Here is a 13,713-nt window from a genome sequence, read left to right on the forward strand (position 1 = left end):
CTTTCCTAACCTCCAGAAGAGGAGTCTGCTCCCACTCCTGATAAAATTCACAACAGACCAGTGAATTAAAACACGTTAATATGGGACTTCTCTGTTTTGCACATTCATCAACCGCTTTTATTACCCCGATTAGCGCAGCTTTAAGTCCAGCTTTGATCTCAGTCACAGTTCAAACCCGCTGCCACCTATCATGCACGAAGCCTTCAGTTACTCGAAGCCACTAAGAAATTACACAGCATCTCCGCTGATATTTGCATTCTCCTGACTCTGATTTCACCGTACGGTGCAAAAGGAGCTTTGCCAGGCCCCTGCAGATGGGAAGCACCTTCCACAGAAAAGACATCGGCACCAACCCTCATTGTATTCCTCTCAAGGCAAGAGAAAAAAAAAACACTTCGTAATGTTTCCACAAGACAACAAAATTTCTGGGTCTCTATGAATATAATAACTTGGGGCTGGATTTACTCGCTTCTACCTGGGGAAATGAAAAATATTTTAGATTATTTCATTTCTTATTCTTTCAAAAAATAAATAGCAGCTGCAATTGTGGGGGTTTTAATTTAGTTTTGACATTTTTCCTTGACTGAGTGTCACCATATACATATCAGAAAAGTAGCAAGGAATTTTAGGGAGGCTTTCTTGGTGGTATAGATAACACTTGGATAACACAAACTCCAGCTGAGGAAAACAGCCATCTTCAGACTAGCACTTACCTGCAGATTTCAATTAAATTAAGACTTAAATTAGAACTAATGTTCCTGAAATAACACGAATTCTACACCACAGGCTATTAAAGAAGAGGGATTTGTGTTTGTTTGGTTTTTAAGCCATGACGTAGCTCACGGCCACCAGGCTCAAGGTTTGCTCAGCTATACGGGCGCACCCCAAGAAACGCAGGGAGGAGAGCGGGTGCTGCTCCGAGCATCCCCTGAGCTGCTCCCAGGCTGTGGTTGCCTTGAGCCCAACTGGCTCAGAGTTAGGGACAAGTGGGACCCCACATATCCCCAGTTTTCAAATGGCCCTTCAAAGAAGTGCCACTGATTTCACCAGAACGTCAACACATCTCTCAGGACCAATAGAGACGCTTCCTTGCATACGTGTTTTAAGTTACGGTTACGGTCCTGCTAAATTTGATGGTGCTAGTCGCTTAAATAAGCTTTGCAAATGTAGGTCCCTAGGCTACAAAGCAGAAGTAATTGGATTTATACGATAGACTTATAAAAGAGCCAAGCTAAAACATTCTATCACTTTACAGCCACATCAATGGCGTAACTTTAACAGTTTATTTTTACAGGAGTAATAACCTCCCTGAAAGACGAGGTAGAGAAAATGTAAGTACTTTCAGTAACACTAGGCAAAACAATTTCTGTTCTAGTTAAGACTGACCAGGGATAAAAACCTATTTAAGTTGAGAGTTTTCTGAAACCAAAACCACGGCTACTTTCTAACTGCCAGAGGGTAACCAGCACTGCATTGCTAACGCAAGCGAGCTCCGAGATTTTAATCTGCTTGGACGCAAATTAGCTAGTCGGCTAAAAATACCACCCCCTGAACATTTACTTAACGGCTGAGATCTCACTGAAATAGCAAGGGAAACCTCAGACTTCCGGGGATCAGGTGCTTGGCATGGGACGGCTGAGAAAAATCAGCCGGGTGACCATGGTGTCTTCAATGTGATGAAGCACTATGAGAAGGTTTCTGTAACGCCCAGACCGCCCGGTGCTCTTCCAGCTGCCCAAGATCAGGTTTGATCTTGGTGAAACAGCTCCTGAGGGAGGAGACAGGCAGTGCCGAGCGCTAAACCGCCTCCTGCTGCCCTTGAACTTCAAAATGAAGAAGTGGTTTACAACCCACTGAAGACCGACAAGGTCATGCATCAAAAATTCCTTGTAAAAATTTTATGAAGGCCAAGGTAGGCTTTAGGGAAACGGAGAGCTCAAGAAAGTCTTCGTTAGAACAGAACTACTGAAGTCAAAGGTGCACCAGAAATGCAAAAGAGGCTGGTTAAAACACTACAAAGCTCTTTCTTACAAGAATTATAAACTTTTATTAAATTTATTAATAATAAATTTTATTCAATTTATTATTAATAAAATACAGCATGTTAGTATTGATAAAATACACAGATACTGTGCAAATCCACCTGCTTATTTTGCTAACATCTGTTCTGTTCGGGACGAATTAGTCACTTGCTATCCCATTCCCCCAGCATCCGCATTAATTTAATAACCAAGTCGAGTGATAAGATGCTCTGAAAAACAAGCATAATACTGAAAACACAGACTCTTTTCGGAGAAACGTGTATTGTAAATAGAGACAGGATAATTTCTTTAAGAACAGTAAAAAGTTGGTTACAAATCTAGACTTTTTTTAAAAAGTTATTGCTATTACTATCAAATAACGGGGCGTGCATCCTTGCAGAGAACTGCTTCAGGTGTGACACAAACCGCAGACTCTAAAAATGTCCCCATGCTACAGGGCTTAAACACAATACCCAGAGTAGGAAAAAAATAAAACGTATCTTTACAAGGAACTTCAGGTGCCTGCAAAACATTTTGCAACTCCATTTGGAGTGTTGGCACCACCTCACTTCTCCAGACAGATACAAGACTGCCTCTTGGCGTGGAAAAGAAAACTGGGGAACGCGTCTCCTGTCGGGACAGAGCGCTCCATCCCACTCCTTCCCAGCGACACGAAACCAAGCAGAGGGGTCGTGAGGTGGGTTTGTTGGCCGCAGGTGCCTCAGGACATCTCAGATTTCTCCAGAGAAACCAACCAGAAGAAGAACCTTCAACCTGATCTCCAGACACATTTTATCGTGGTTATTTCCCTGTATCCAAAGGATACGACATCATTCTGTGATTCTATGATCACAACTTCCTCCCTTATTTTTTTCTATGTGTATTGAATTTGCATCCTGAATATTTTGAAGAGTACAACTAGACTGAGTAAGAACTGGAACTTCACAACAGCAGGTCCATTAGTGTAAGATCACCAAAGCACACCTTAAGTTTTGATTTTAATTACTTTGCCAACACATATTTGTACCTGCGAGGCAGTGGCAGGGAACAGGAGCCCAAAAAGGCTTATTCAGAGCTTTACCTAAAGCAGCAACATATTACAGACGTTATCAGCTTCCTGCAGAAAGATATCACCGAAGAGCAAGACTGAAAACACAGCTTGAAGGGAATCAAAACATCTGTATGAAGTAACTTAGCCTGAAAAAAACAGCTTTTGAGGGAGGTTTCTTGCAACTCGCTCTTGCAAACTTCTGTCTTTCAAATGTCTTACCTGATTACATGTGTTAATGTCTATTCCACTTTTCAGGTATTCCACTACTTTGTCCAGATTGCCGGCTCGGGCAGCTCGGAGGAAGCTTGCATTGCTGTCAGACTGTAAAAAGATAAGAAGAAAAGAAGTCTCCAGTCAGCTCCTGCTTCAAAGAGAGCACAACTTCATCCCCATTTTACGCTGCAGGAGAATAAAACTGTCACGAACACTGACTTAGCATTCTATCTGCATTGATTAGCATACACATTCTTCAGCAAGGCAATACTGGCACAGAAGAATCGCAGACCTCGCAGGGTGAGCAAAATACTGCAATAATTGCTGAAGTTACAAATTTAACAAGAACTGAAGGGGTAAAAAAAAAAAATAAACAAAACCCCAGAAATCACAGTAACTGGTATTAGCAAGAATAAAATAAAAGCATCAACTTGCTCTAGTTTTCGGGGGGGTTACATATCTATTTATATACATATATATATACACATATAACGACGTGAAATTACATGAGCTAATCAAAACCAGCCCAGACCATGATGTTCACCCCCACGGGAACCTACAACGCAGGGAAACCAGTTCCTAATGCAGCTGCAGGAATAAATCCAAAGTCGTGCGACAGAAGCAACGATGAAACAGAAGAAGGATTTGGGAAGGGGCGCAGAGACAGTAACAACTTCAAATCAAGAAGCAGAACAGGCCTGAGTTTCAAAAAGCAGGTAAATAAACCCTAAAAGCCTGGTTTGCAACCAGAGGGGTCGGGGAGGGCAGGCACATGAGGGACCAGGACTCGGTGTCCGTGGCGATGCCTCTCATCTAATTCCACCTCCCCGTCAGAAACACCGGGTGAAAACCATTCTTCCACATCGTGAGACTACCCTTGAAGCCTCCCACTTCCAGCTTACTGACGCTGATTGGCAAAGCAATTTATTCCCGTCGCCCAATCCGTTTGCGCGCGTTTATTTCGGTCACCCTACTTATCGCGCTCGTACCGACTCGCTTCACAATCCCCGCTCCCAACCTATTTTCATCGGCGACAGATGGGTGCCATCAAAACGACGCTTCTTACAACCACGCCGCGTGCCAAGACAGAAATATTTCCCTTTAAATTCCTCTCGGCAAGCTTCAGCACATTTTGCACGACTTAGGCTGTTAAGAAAACAGAGCATCTTTCTAAGCACGCCGCAGGGCTAAGGGGGAAATTCATGGGAAAAGCATCTTTGCCCTCAACAGGACACACGTTTTACCCTCTTCTTCCTCACTTTTCTTTTTTAATGCTTTACTATTTCTACAAGAAGTTACCATGCCAAACTGGCCATCACCTGGTTTTATACTTTTTAGAGGTTAAGCGAGAACGATGCAACAAATGAACATCTAACAGCTTCTGTTTTATTAGGGATGAATCAAGCACTGCTTGTTTTTTCTTCACACAGAGTAACATAACAGGCTAAAACTGTTGAAGTCTCCGTTATTGCTGGTGGGTCAGGCTGTAGCTAAGAACATGCCAATATTCCACTCGTGTCCACCTCAGAAGATGCAAGAAGCGCTTTCAAAATAGATTCTCATCTCCTTGATTCACACTTGTCGTTATCTCAAAATTAAATTACATGTTACATACACCCAAATATCCACCACCACGCGGAACACAAACTTCTTGTCTACACCAAGAGTTATCAGGAATTAATTCTTCACGACTAACTCCCTGCACAGGTGCTTCTATTCATCTCTTGCCGTGTATGTTCTCGCTCTGAAATAACAGCGCTGGATCATGAATACTTGAGGAATAAAATTAAAAACTCGGCAGAACGCAATGAGATCTTGATGCTTCATTTAATTGCCTTGGAAAATCCAAGCTTCTCTTAGTTCAGAAGTTTCTCGCAGACTTGCACATTCTCACCTAAAGCAAACTTCAACACACAAATAAGACGTGAGGCAGCGATTCAGCTGCTTCGTACACAAATTCACCCAGAAAACCCCCAGAGTTGCTTCCATGAAACACTGAGAAGCTTCAGCGCTGTGTTTAAAAGCTCAGCACTCAGGACTCACACTTCTATTTTCTCTCCTGGCTTTGTCAACTCTGATTTTTTCAGTAGGTCACCAGTAGTTTCTCCTTCCCTCATTCTTTCAAGGTCTTCAAAAAGCATTTTTGTCAGTACTCCTGTGTCAGCAACTTGAGTGCATTCCAAATTCAAATCCATTTTGACAAAATCGTCTCAGCAGTCAAGCGCAGCAGCTTTCTGGAGTCTTACCATGCTCAAAAAACCATGATTTCTGATCTGCGGGCTTTTCCACTCGATTCAGTAATCTCCCGGAATATTTTGTTTTCCTCACATACAGATTTTTAGTTGCATTCTCAATAGCACAGAAGCTGGCACATTGGTCTTCACTAGTTTGCCAGCTGGTGAAGACAAACTGTTAACAAACTGTCATTTAAGGACACTTTTTTTACAAGAAAAGGGAGAAAACCGTGCAGCCAGAGTCCTTTGCACCTCATCCTGTCATCTCTTTCCGTGCACCCACCCCTGAGAGGTGAGGTTTCCCCAATACACATGCAGCGAGAGCGTACTACAAGTCTTTGACAACCATTTCATTTAAAAACTCTGCTCGCAATTCTAGGGATTTGTGAGGAATATTCGGCGTTACTGAATCCCAGAAGCTCCAACCTCACTTGTCTTCTTTCACTTTTGACTGAGGATAAACAACTTCAGCCAGAATTTTCGGAGCATTATAAATAAACTACAATGTGAAGAAAATCCCAGTAACCTAAGTACGCTCCCAGCAGATTACAAATCTGTTCTAAGTACCTCATTGTCAGACATAATAAAAAATAATCAACTGAATATATGATTTATTTTTTTTTAAATGACTGAGACGTGGCGGATTCAACATCTTTCTTGCGAACTGCGATGCCAGAATTCTCCTTGAACTTGGAATACTCAGCTCAGAGACCCTCAGTAATTAAATCATATACAGAAATGAGTGTTTTATTCAAATAGACGGAAGCCTTCCCTTCTGGTTCCTCTGCTCTCGCTCTGGTTTTTCCTGTCTCATAGGATACCACGTCCCTTATCACACAGAGCACGCGCCCGTTTCCCAAAGGCGTTTTATAGACATGTGCAAAATCAAATTGTGAAATCACAGCCTGTACCAAACTCATCAGAATTTCTCCACATATTCAGATTTGCTGGCGAAAACCAGCTTCACGCTTAAAGAAGGGATGACTCGGGGGGAGTAGGAGGCTTCAGCTTTCACAAGACAGCTTTGATAATAACAGTATCCAGGCCATCCATGTTTGAAATCACGTCGGTAGTAAAATTATTCCTGCAGGCCGGCTTTGCTTTTTTTCTCCCCCCTCTCCAAAAAAGGGGAATGACCTCAACTCGTCTCTAATCACAAATATTTCTCATATCTCAGATGTTTAACACAATTTATCAACTGAATGACAGCAAAACCGGAATTCGAACCCAAAGTATAATAAGCAAATGTCAGTTTTACATTTTAATGAAATATTTTTTGTTTGTACGTGTATTAAAAGCTTGTATCTGAATACTCATAACCCTTCAGGGCTTACCTTTTTTATTTAGCTGTAACTTTCAAAGAGGCTGGCCCTGATCAGGAGGTGAGCAAACCTTCCAGTAACTTGTGTGGCTTATAAAAATCAAGCAACTCGAATCATTAGCAGTTATGAAAACTTTTGTGTTAAAGTGAAACTTGTATTATTATGGCCCATAAAATCAGCATTACGATGGAATTTGTCTGTGTGGCACTCTTTGGCGTTATCTGACAGTTTTAATGCCACTTAGAAATTTCAGAGTCGTGAGATCGTGCTTGTCCAACAGCTGTTTCTACAAGTAGGAAGATGCTGATGGCTTGTTAACTCTTCCCCTTCATTAAAAAGCTCTTAATTGACCGGTGGCTCATCACCTTAATGTATTCAGCTAACGTCTGGAGTTAGAATTGAGAAGGAAAGCTGCATAATCTAAAATCATGGCTTCCTGATGTTATTCAGTACTTAAAAGATGAGGAGGAGGGAATGACAGGGATGTAAACACATCCCAGCCATTTTTCCTTCTGCCATACCTGATGGGAGCGTCAACTGATGCTCCTACCCTCGAGACAACGACTAAATTTTGTCCTGACGGACTTGCTTATTCTCTGATTTCAGAACCAGCCATCATTTAATCGGGTACAACTCTACAAGCGGCGCAGACGAGGCGTTACCCTCACGCAGCTCATGTGTCGCACGCGTATTTCCTGCCACTAGGGCAGAGTTTGCACATCAGCACCGAAATCTCAAAAGCAAAGCTTTTTTCCCTCAAAAGAGCTTCGGTCAGACTCTGAACCACGATGTTACTGAGCTGATCACCGCAACAGAACCACAGTGACACTGAGAACCTCAAGTCGCTGAGGCAGCTAAGAGCGTAAGCCAGCACAGGGGTTCTACTCGTTTTTTAATTAAACTACCGCAGCAGAATCTCAGCCTGAAGTTCTGACATGACTGCCAGAACGTGAGCTAAATCTTGCACTGGCCCCGGCTCAGTAATCTAACACTCATAAATGACTTAAATGAGATAATAACAGCTATAATGGAAACGTATTTTCTCAGTCTTTAATGAAATAATGTTCATCTTGCGGAAGAAAGGAGATACAACGGTGCTTTACTTTCAAAGCCACTTCCTCTGCTTATAAAAATGTATGTTTAGTGTCAGATGTGAAGCAAGGTAGATTAAATTGCAGACCTTAAAGATATTTCAGTGTCTAAATCGCTGGATGAACAACATGGCCAATTTTCTTTTTTCAATGTCACAGAAGTATTTTTACTGCATAGCTTTTTCCATTCAAGCACGTATGAGCATTTCAGATCTGATTCAGCTGCTACGGAACTTTAGTCGTAAAGAACTCATTAACAAACAGTTGAACTGAGAAGCCCACAACTGGAAAAGAGCAGTCTTAATAAACAAACATCTCGACCTCATAATCTGAAGTGTTTTCTTGTCCAGGAAAAAGACACAACCGAGCTCACAACAAACTAATCTTTTCTCTGGTAAGAAATGAGAAGCCAAATCACAGGGACTGTGAAGAGGAAGACGAGCTTCCAGAGACAAGAGATGTCTGGCAAGTTAAACTTTCTCTACCAAGACGTAGCATCTAGCCAGGAACTATTTTGATCACGGAGGTCTATCTCCACACCGTTGATGATGGCTGTAAACCAGAAAAATAAAAACATACTTTTAAGCACATATAATTTGAATAAATTAAGGTGCTATAAGTATTTAGGTCAATTAGCCATAGAACGTCACGAAGGAGATGGAGAAGGTGGCCCCACTTTGCCTGGCATGGAGCTGGAACCGTGGCCGGAGTTGTCCTCCCCAAAATGTTGCACCCACTTCAGACACGGGCCCACACGTCAACATAAAGACTCCTACTATTTATACAGCAACGAGCATCGTATAATCACAAGAGCCTGAAACAGCTACGAGAAAAGAAAAAGCTTTTGTGCTATACCCTGCATATGACCCGGGCTTAAAACTCAGTGATTTTGCAAATCGAAACCAGTTTGCCCATATTTAAAGACAGAAAAGGATTGTCTGACACAGAAACCCTGGCTAGACCTAACTGGATTCACACGTGGGCCCCTTCAGCAAGTCCTGTGATCCTTAGGATGAATATTCTCTCCTTCGATTTATTAAGGGATGTGTAAGAGCTGAAGTTATAGAGTGCTAAAGCAGGTGGGAAGACTAATGTTGTTGATATTTATTATACATATGGGTAAAAAGCTTTCTTATGTTAGACAGAGAGGCTGCAACCCATTGCAGAAAAGAAGCTAAGAAAATAAAATTAGCTTGAGGAATGCATTGTGACATCGGCACATTCTAAAATAACAAACGTATTCGAATTCCAACATATTTTAACAACTGTTGCATCCAACTAGTTCTTCTGGAAATTTTAATATTTGCATATGACACTTTCGTAGTGCTTTCAACTCCATGAAGACTGTTCTCAGAAAGCTGCATGTGATATTTAGAAAGTTACTTATTGCTATTACACTACCCCAAAAAAAACATAATTTTTTGAGTAACGTAAAGAGGAGAAAACCACACCCAGCTACCAGCTTTATCTCAACACCAGCTCCTGCTACAGGATTGCTCTGCACTAACACAACCCAAAGCTCTCACACGCTTCTAATTTTTGCGACTGGAAAAGTCGGGCTTCAACTATTCCATCTTCTGATGCTGATGGGAAATTTCCCAATTATTCCTAAAGGCATGATCTTCATTTTATGCTGGTTGTTACATTCTGACACCTTTGATTCTTTTCCCAACTCCTTCTTGAAATTCCAGAGCTTGTAGGACACCAGCCACGCAGCCCCTCTTGTCTTTCCATGCGAGCATATAAACGCTTCATCAGTTCTGCTTCAGTTTTAACCGGGAAGAAGAAGAAAGGGCTACATACAGCAAAACACCTTCGAAATATGCTTAATTTTTACATTTTTATGTCCAATCGATCTCCAATTCGACAGGCTGAAGTTCTTTGCTAGGGGACGGATTTAAACACGTTTCATTGTGTTCCTGCGTTTGGGCCAAGAGGAGAAAATACAGCAGCAGCGAAAGAGGAAGAGAAAAGTACTGTAAAATCAACCCTTCCTTGAGCCTAGAAACAAATGTCTTCTATAAATCCTCTAGGACTCTGAGCTGCCACAGACATCTGTAGGAGCCCTCCCACTACGTTCAGTACTCGGACTCGCTGCCAGCAGACTCGTACTGTGTCAGCGACAGATTTGTGAGAACTGAAGCAAAAGTGCAGAGTTTTCTATGAAAAAGAGCAGAATAAAAGCCTTTTGCCCAGCTCTATGTTCCTTCCAAATACAGTATTTGAAATAACGGAAGTTATTTTAATCCATATTGCTTTTACAAAATAAACTAACATCACAAAAGGGGTTCTAATCCAGCACTTCAGTACTAGCTGAACTTCCAGCACGTGTAATTCCTGAAGCGTTCTTAAAAACACTTGTGTGCGACTCCCAGCTTGGAAACAACGTGTGCAAGACTGAATTATACTCATCGATGTGAATCTAAAAAATAGCATTTCAAGAAAAAACCCAAAACACAACCAAAAATAAACGCCCCCCCCAAAAGCCAACAAATCAAGCGCCAAAAGATTTGTGTTTAAAGGGTGAAAGATTTCACCACAGCCTGCGTAAGACTAACAGCTAGAAAAATCTTCACGTCTTTTACTACAACTTTTAAACTACTCTAAAAGGAGAAATGGATAATGCTATTGTTTAAGGGGAAAAACTCCTGTGCTGGATTTCAACTGAAAGTATCGTTTAGTCATTTCCTGAAAGAGCAAGGATTCGGGATATGTTCAAACGGACCCCAGAACCAATCTCTTCAACACTGATAGGGATCCAAAACATCCACTAAAGGAATTAAATATTATTCAAGGAAAGAAAAATACGTAGGATCTTCCGGACACCGTGTATCGAGATTGTGAGGTGTTAGTAACAACTTCAGAACTTGGCAGGCATTTCAAGGGTTTCCATGGCAAGTTTCCATTACTACTGATGTTCCTAAATAGAGAGGCAACAAGGCTAGAACACCTCTAGAAAGAATTAGGATGCCATTCCAAGAGTATCCAGCAGAATAATAACTAGCCTTACCCAAAACCTAGCCTGTAAGGGAGGTTTCTGACAGACTGTTGACAGATGACTCTACCACCCTCTCCTTAATTTTTCATCCCTTTCCACCCCTTGTCTTGTCATCGAGGGGACATTTTCTAACAAAAGAAACAGGCTCACGCCATCAGTGCTCAGGAATCAAGCGGCTTTACTCCCTTCAACACCATTAATCGATCGCTCATTGATTGAAACTTACTGGTACCATAAAGAGAGAAACATTATTTCACGCTCCTTTGAGATGGACTAAAACAGATGCCAACAAAATGGGTGTTACTGAAAGGCAGCGGTTTCTAACGCGAGACTCATTGTAAAGATCTTTTTGGATACCAAAGACATTTTTGGATACCAAAGTAGTAGGTGAAGAATTTTTGACTTTGTCCACTGTGGAAACCAAGCAGGTGCTCTGGTTTGAGAGCACCAAGACATCTGTTCTTTGTATATTGGTCATTAAGAACTCGGCGTCTCCCTTAATTCCCCGCTGAACGCTGCCTGTCAGCAAAACTCCTACAATCCCCGCCCTACATTCCAAACAGTTCAGCTCTAGGTAGCAGAAAGAGAAAACACTTTATCTAATCTCACCTGCAGAAAAGATGTATAAAATCATGTAGATGCTTCCTATGGCATCAAGTAATAATAATAATGAAAAGGGGTACTACCCAAAAAGCAATTTTGCCATTTGAGTTGGCTCAAATACCACCTTTTCCCTTCAGGACAAAACTTTGCAGACACTTCTAACTTACGAACACCTTTTTAATGTTACTTCTTTTTAATCTGTTATCACTATAATAAATACAACAAGAGACTGTAAACCTTCTTAAGGGAATACAGCAATTGTCCTTTGTAATCCTCCAAGTGTTGTATTGTCTGAATTGAGCACAATTCTGTCAGTCACTACCAGAGCTATTAGAAGCCAAAATCTTACGATTAAACGTTTCGGAGCTGTTATCAAAGTGCCTGATCTCTTGTCTGCTACAAAAAGCTCCGAAGGCTGACTGAAAAGTACCCAAGGAGAAAAAAAACCGCTCAAAGATCACATGCTGCTGGATTTGGCTCACTCCTGCCTCCTCCTCAAAGCCCTGACCTTACTCAGAAGGGCAGCCTGGAGGCTCTGCATTCGGAGAGAAATGTTTCAAGGTTTGCTTATTTGTGCCACAAGGAACTTCCAAATATTCATTCCCAGCTTCAGGCCACTCACCTTAAGGCAAATCTCCCCACCCTACCACGGGAAGAGCTGCGCTGGCGTTGTCCCTCCCCCTGACCGCACGTCTCCCACCAGCAATGCTGGAGATTATTTGTTCCTTCAACCAAAAACTGCTTGTCGGGGTGGGGGGGGGAAGTCTGAAAGCTCAAAGAAATAGTTGCATTTCATGGTTAAGCTTGAGGAAAGTTTTCTTTCTGAAGAAGCGGTCCGGCTGCGTTGTCAGTGAAACCGGCAGTAGAAGCGGTCAGAAGATTTGAGCCAAAAAAATGTTTCGACCAGAAAACCAAGACAGCATCGAAATTATCTGTAAGTACAAAGCAGAACTTCTTGTGAGCTGCAGCTGGGAGGGCCTCCGGTCTCCTTTTCCCTTGGAAACGCTGTAACTCATCTCGCCTACATTTCCTACAATGCAGCGCGGTACCTCACGCAAGGGCAGAGCGGAACGCTGACCTGAGAACAACCTCAGTTTAGATCAATACGGGAGAATGTAGGATTTGGATGTACTGACCTCTCTGCTCTGCCAGAAGTTTTGACACCGCCTCCTTGCATTGCCAATTTCGAACAAAATAACCTTTTAATAATATATTTCCCAAACAGGGGAAGAAAAAAAAAGTGTGGGGGGGGAAGAGGCACTTCAAGTGGCACAGGCATCACACAAATATTCATCTCAGCGATTTTCTTCTGGTTTGCAGAGCAAATGCTGCCATTACTGACACAATCCTTTACCGACGGCTAACTCTCGAGTCCGGCAGTCACCAGTGTGACCCCCCGTGCGTGCCTGCTCCCGCTCCCTCTAACCCTCATCTGCATAGAGAACTGTGGGGCTCTGTCTCTGCTGCAAAGACAGAAAATAACGTCGCGTACTGGACACACACCACAGCTTGAAAAGAAGTTCCCAAGCTCAAGTTTTGGGAGTGAGTGATGAAGGATCCGTTTACAGCAGGCGTGCAAACTGGGATAAGTGATTATTTCCGTTCACCTGAAGGACTTGTTTCACTGACGGGCGTGCTCTCTCCACGTACCTAAACCTTTTGGTAGCCGACAACGCTTATAAATGCCGGCACAGCTTAGCGACAGCTGCTTTTTCATCACGGTTGCATTAGCAAAACTCGGACACGCACACGTTCAGCAGAACTCTTACCACCACCACCTAGCCGGGACGATTCAGGCTGGGCAAAGAGATCCCTTTTCAATTCTAACATACACAACCCCAATCTTGAATTTTTTCCCTTTGATTCCTCCTTCCTTCAGCCAAGACTTACCAGAGCTTCAGGATCTTTATTTTCTTCGCTGCTGTATCCATAGTAGTCCGGGGTTTTATCCAAATCCTGTATATTCCCTTGTGCCCTCAAACCCTTTTCCGAATGACAAGACTGGCAAATCGGCGCATTGCCCATATCCTACGAGCGGGATCGCCCTCGCGCCGGCGCTCCCAGAGGACGACCGATGATCCGGGAAAAGAGGAGCCCGCCTGCGCTCCCCCCTTCCCCGAGCCCAGGAGAACCCGAAACCCCAGCAACTGCGGGCAGCGCGCGGTGACCATTTCCAATTC

The 13,713-nt window shown here is 42.7% G+C and overlaps 1 protein-coding gene across 1 annotated transcript in view; it reads right to left on the reverse strand.

Moving 5' to 3' along the window:
* The window catches only part of LOC104274594 (ankyrin-2-like), a gene marked incomplete at its 3' end in the record, with an annotated part of 86,407 nt that extends 72,849 nt beyond the window's left edge, over positions 1-13,558 (reverse strand). Inside the window, 2 exon segments of the mRNA XM_009870272.1 lie at positions 3,292-3,393; positions 13,424-13,558. Coding sequence (XP_009868574.1) covers positions 3,292-3,393; positions 13,424-13,558 — 237 coding nt within the window.
* Between the last annotated feature and the right edge of the window lie 155 nt (positions 13,559-13,713).

Source organism: Apaloderma vittatum, unplaced genomic scaffold (assembly GCF_000703405.1).
Source record: "Apaloderma vittatum isolate BGI_N311 unplaced genomic scaffold, ASM70340v1 scaffold1125, whole genome shotgun sequence".
Lineage (NCBI taxonomy): Eukaryota > Metazoa > Chordata > Aves > Trogoniformes > Trogonidae > Apaloderma > Apaloderma vittatum.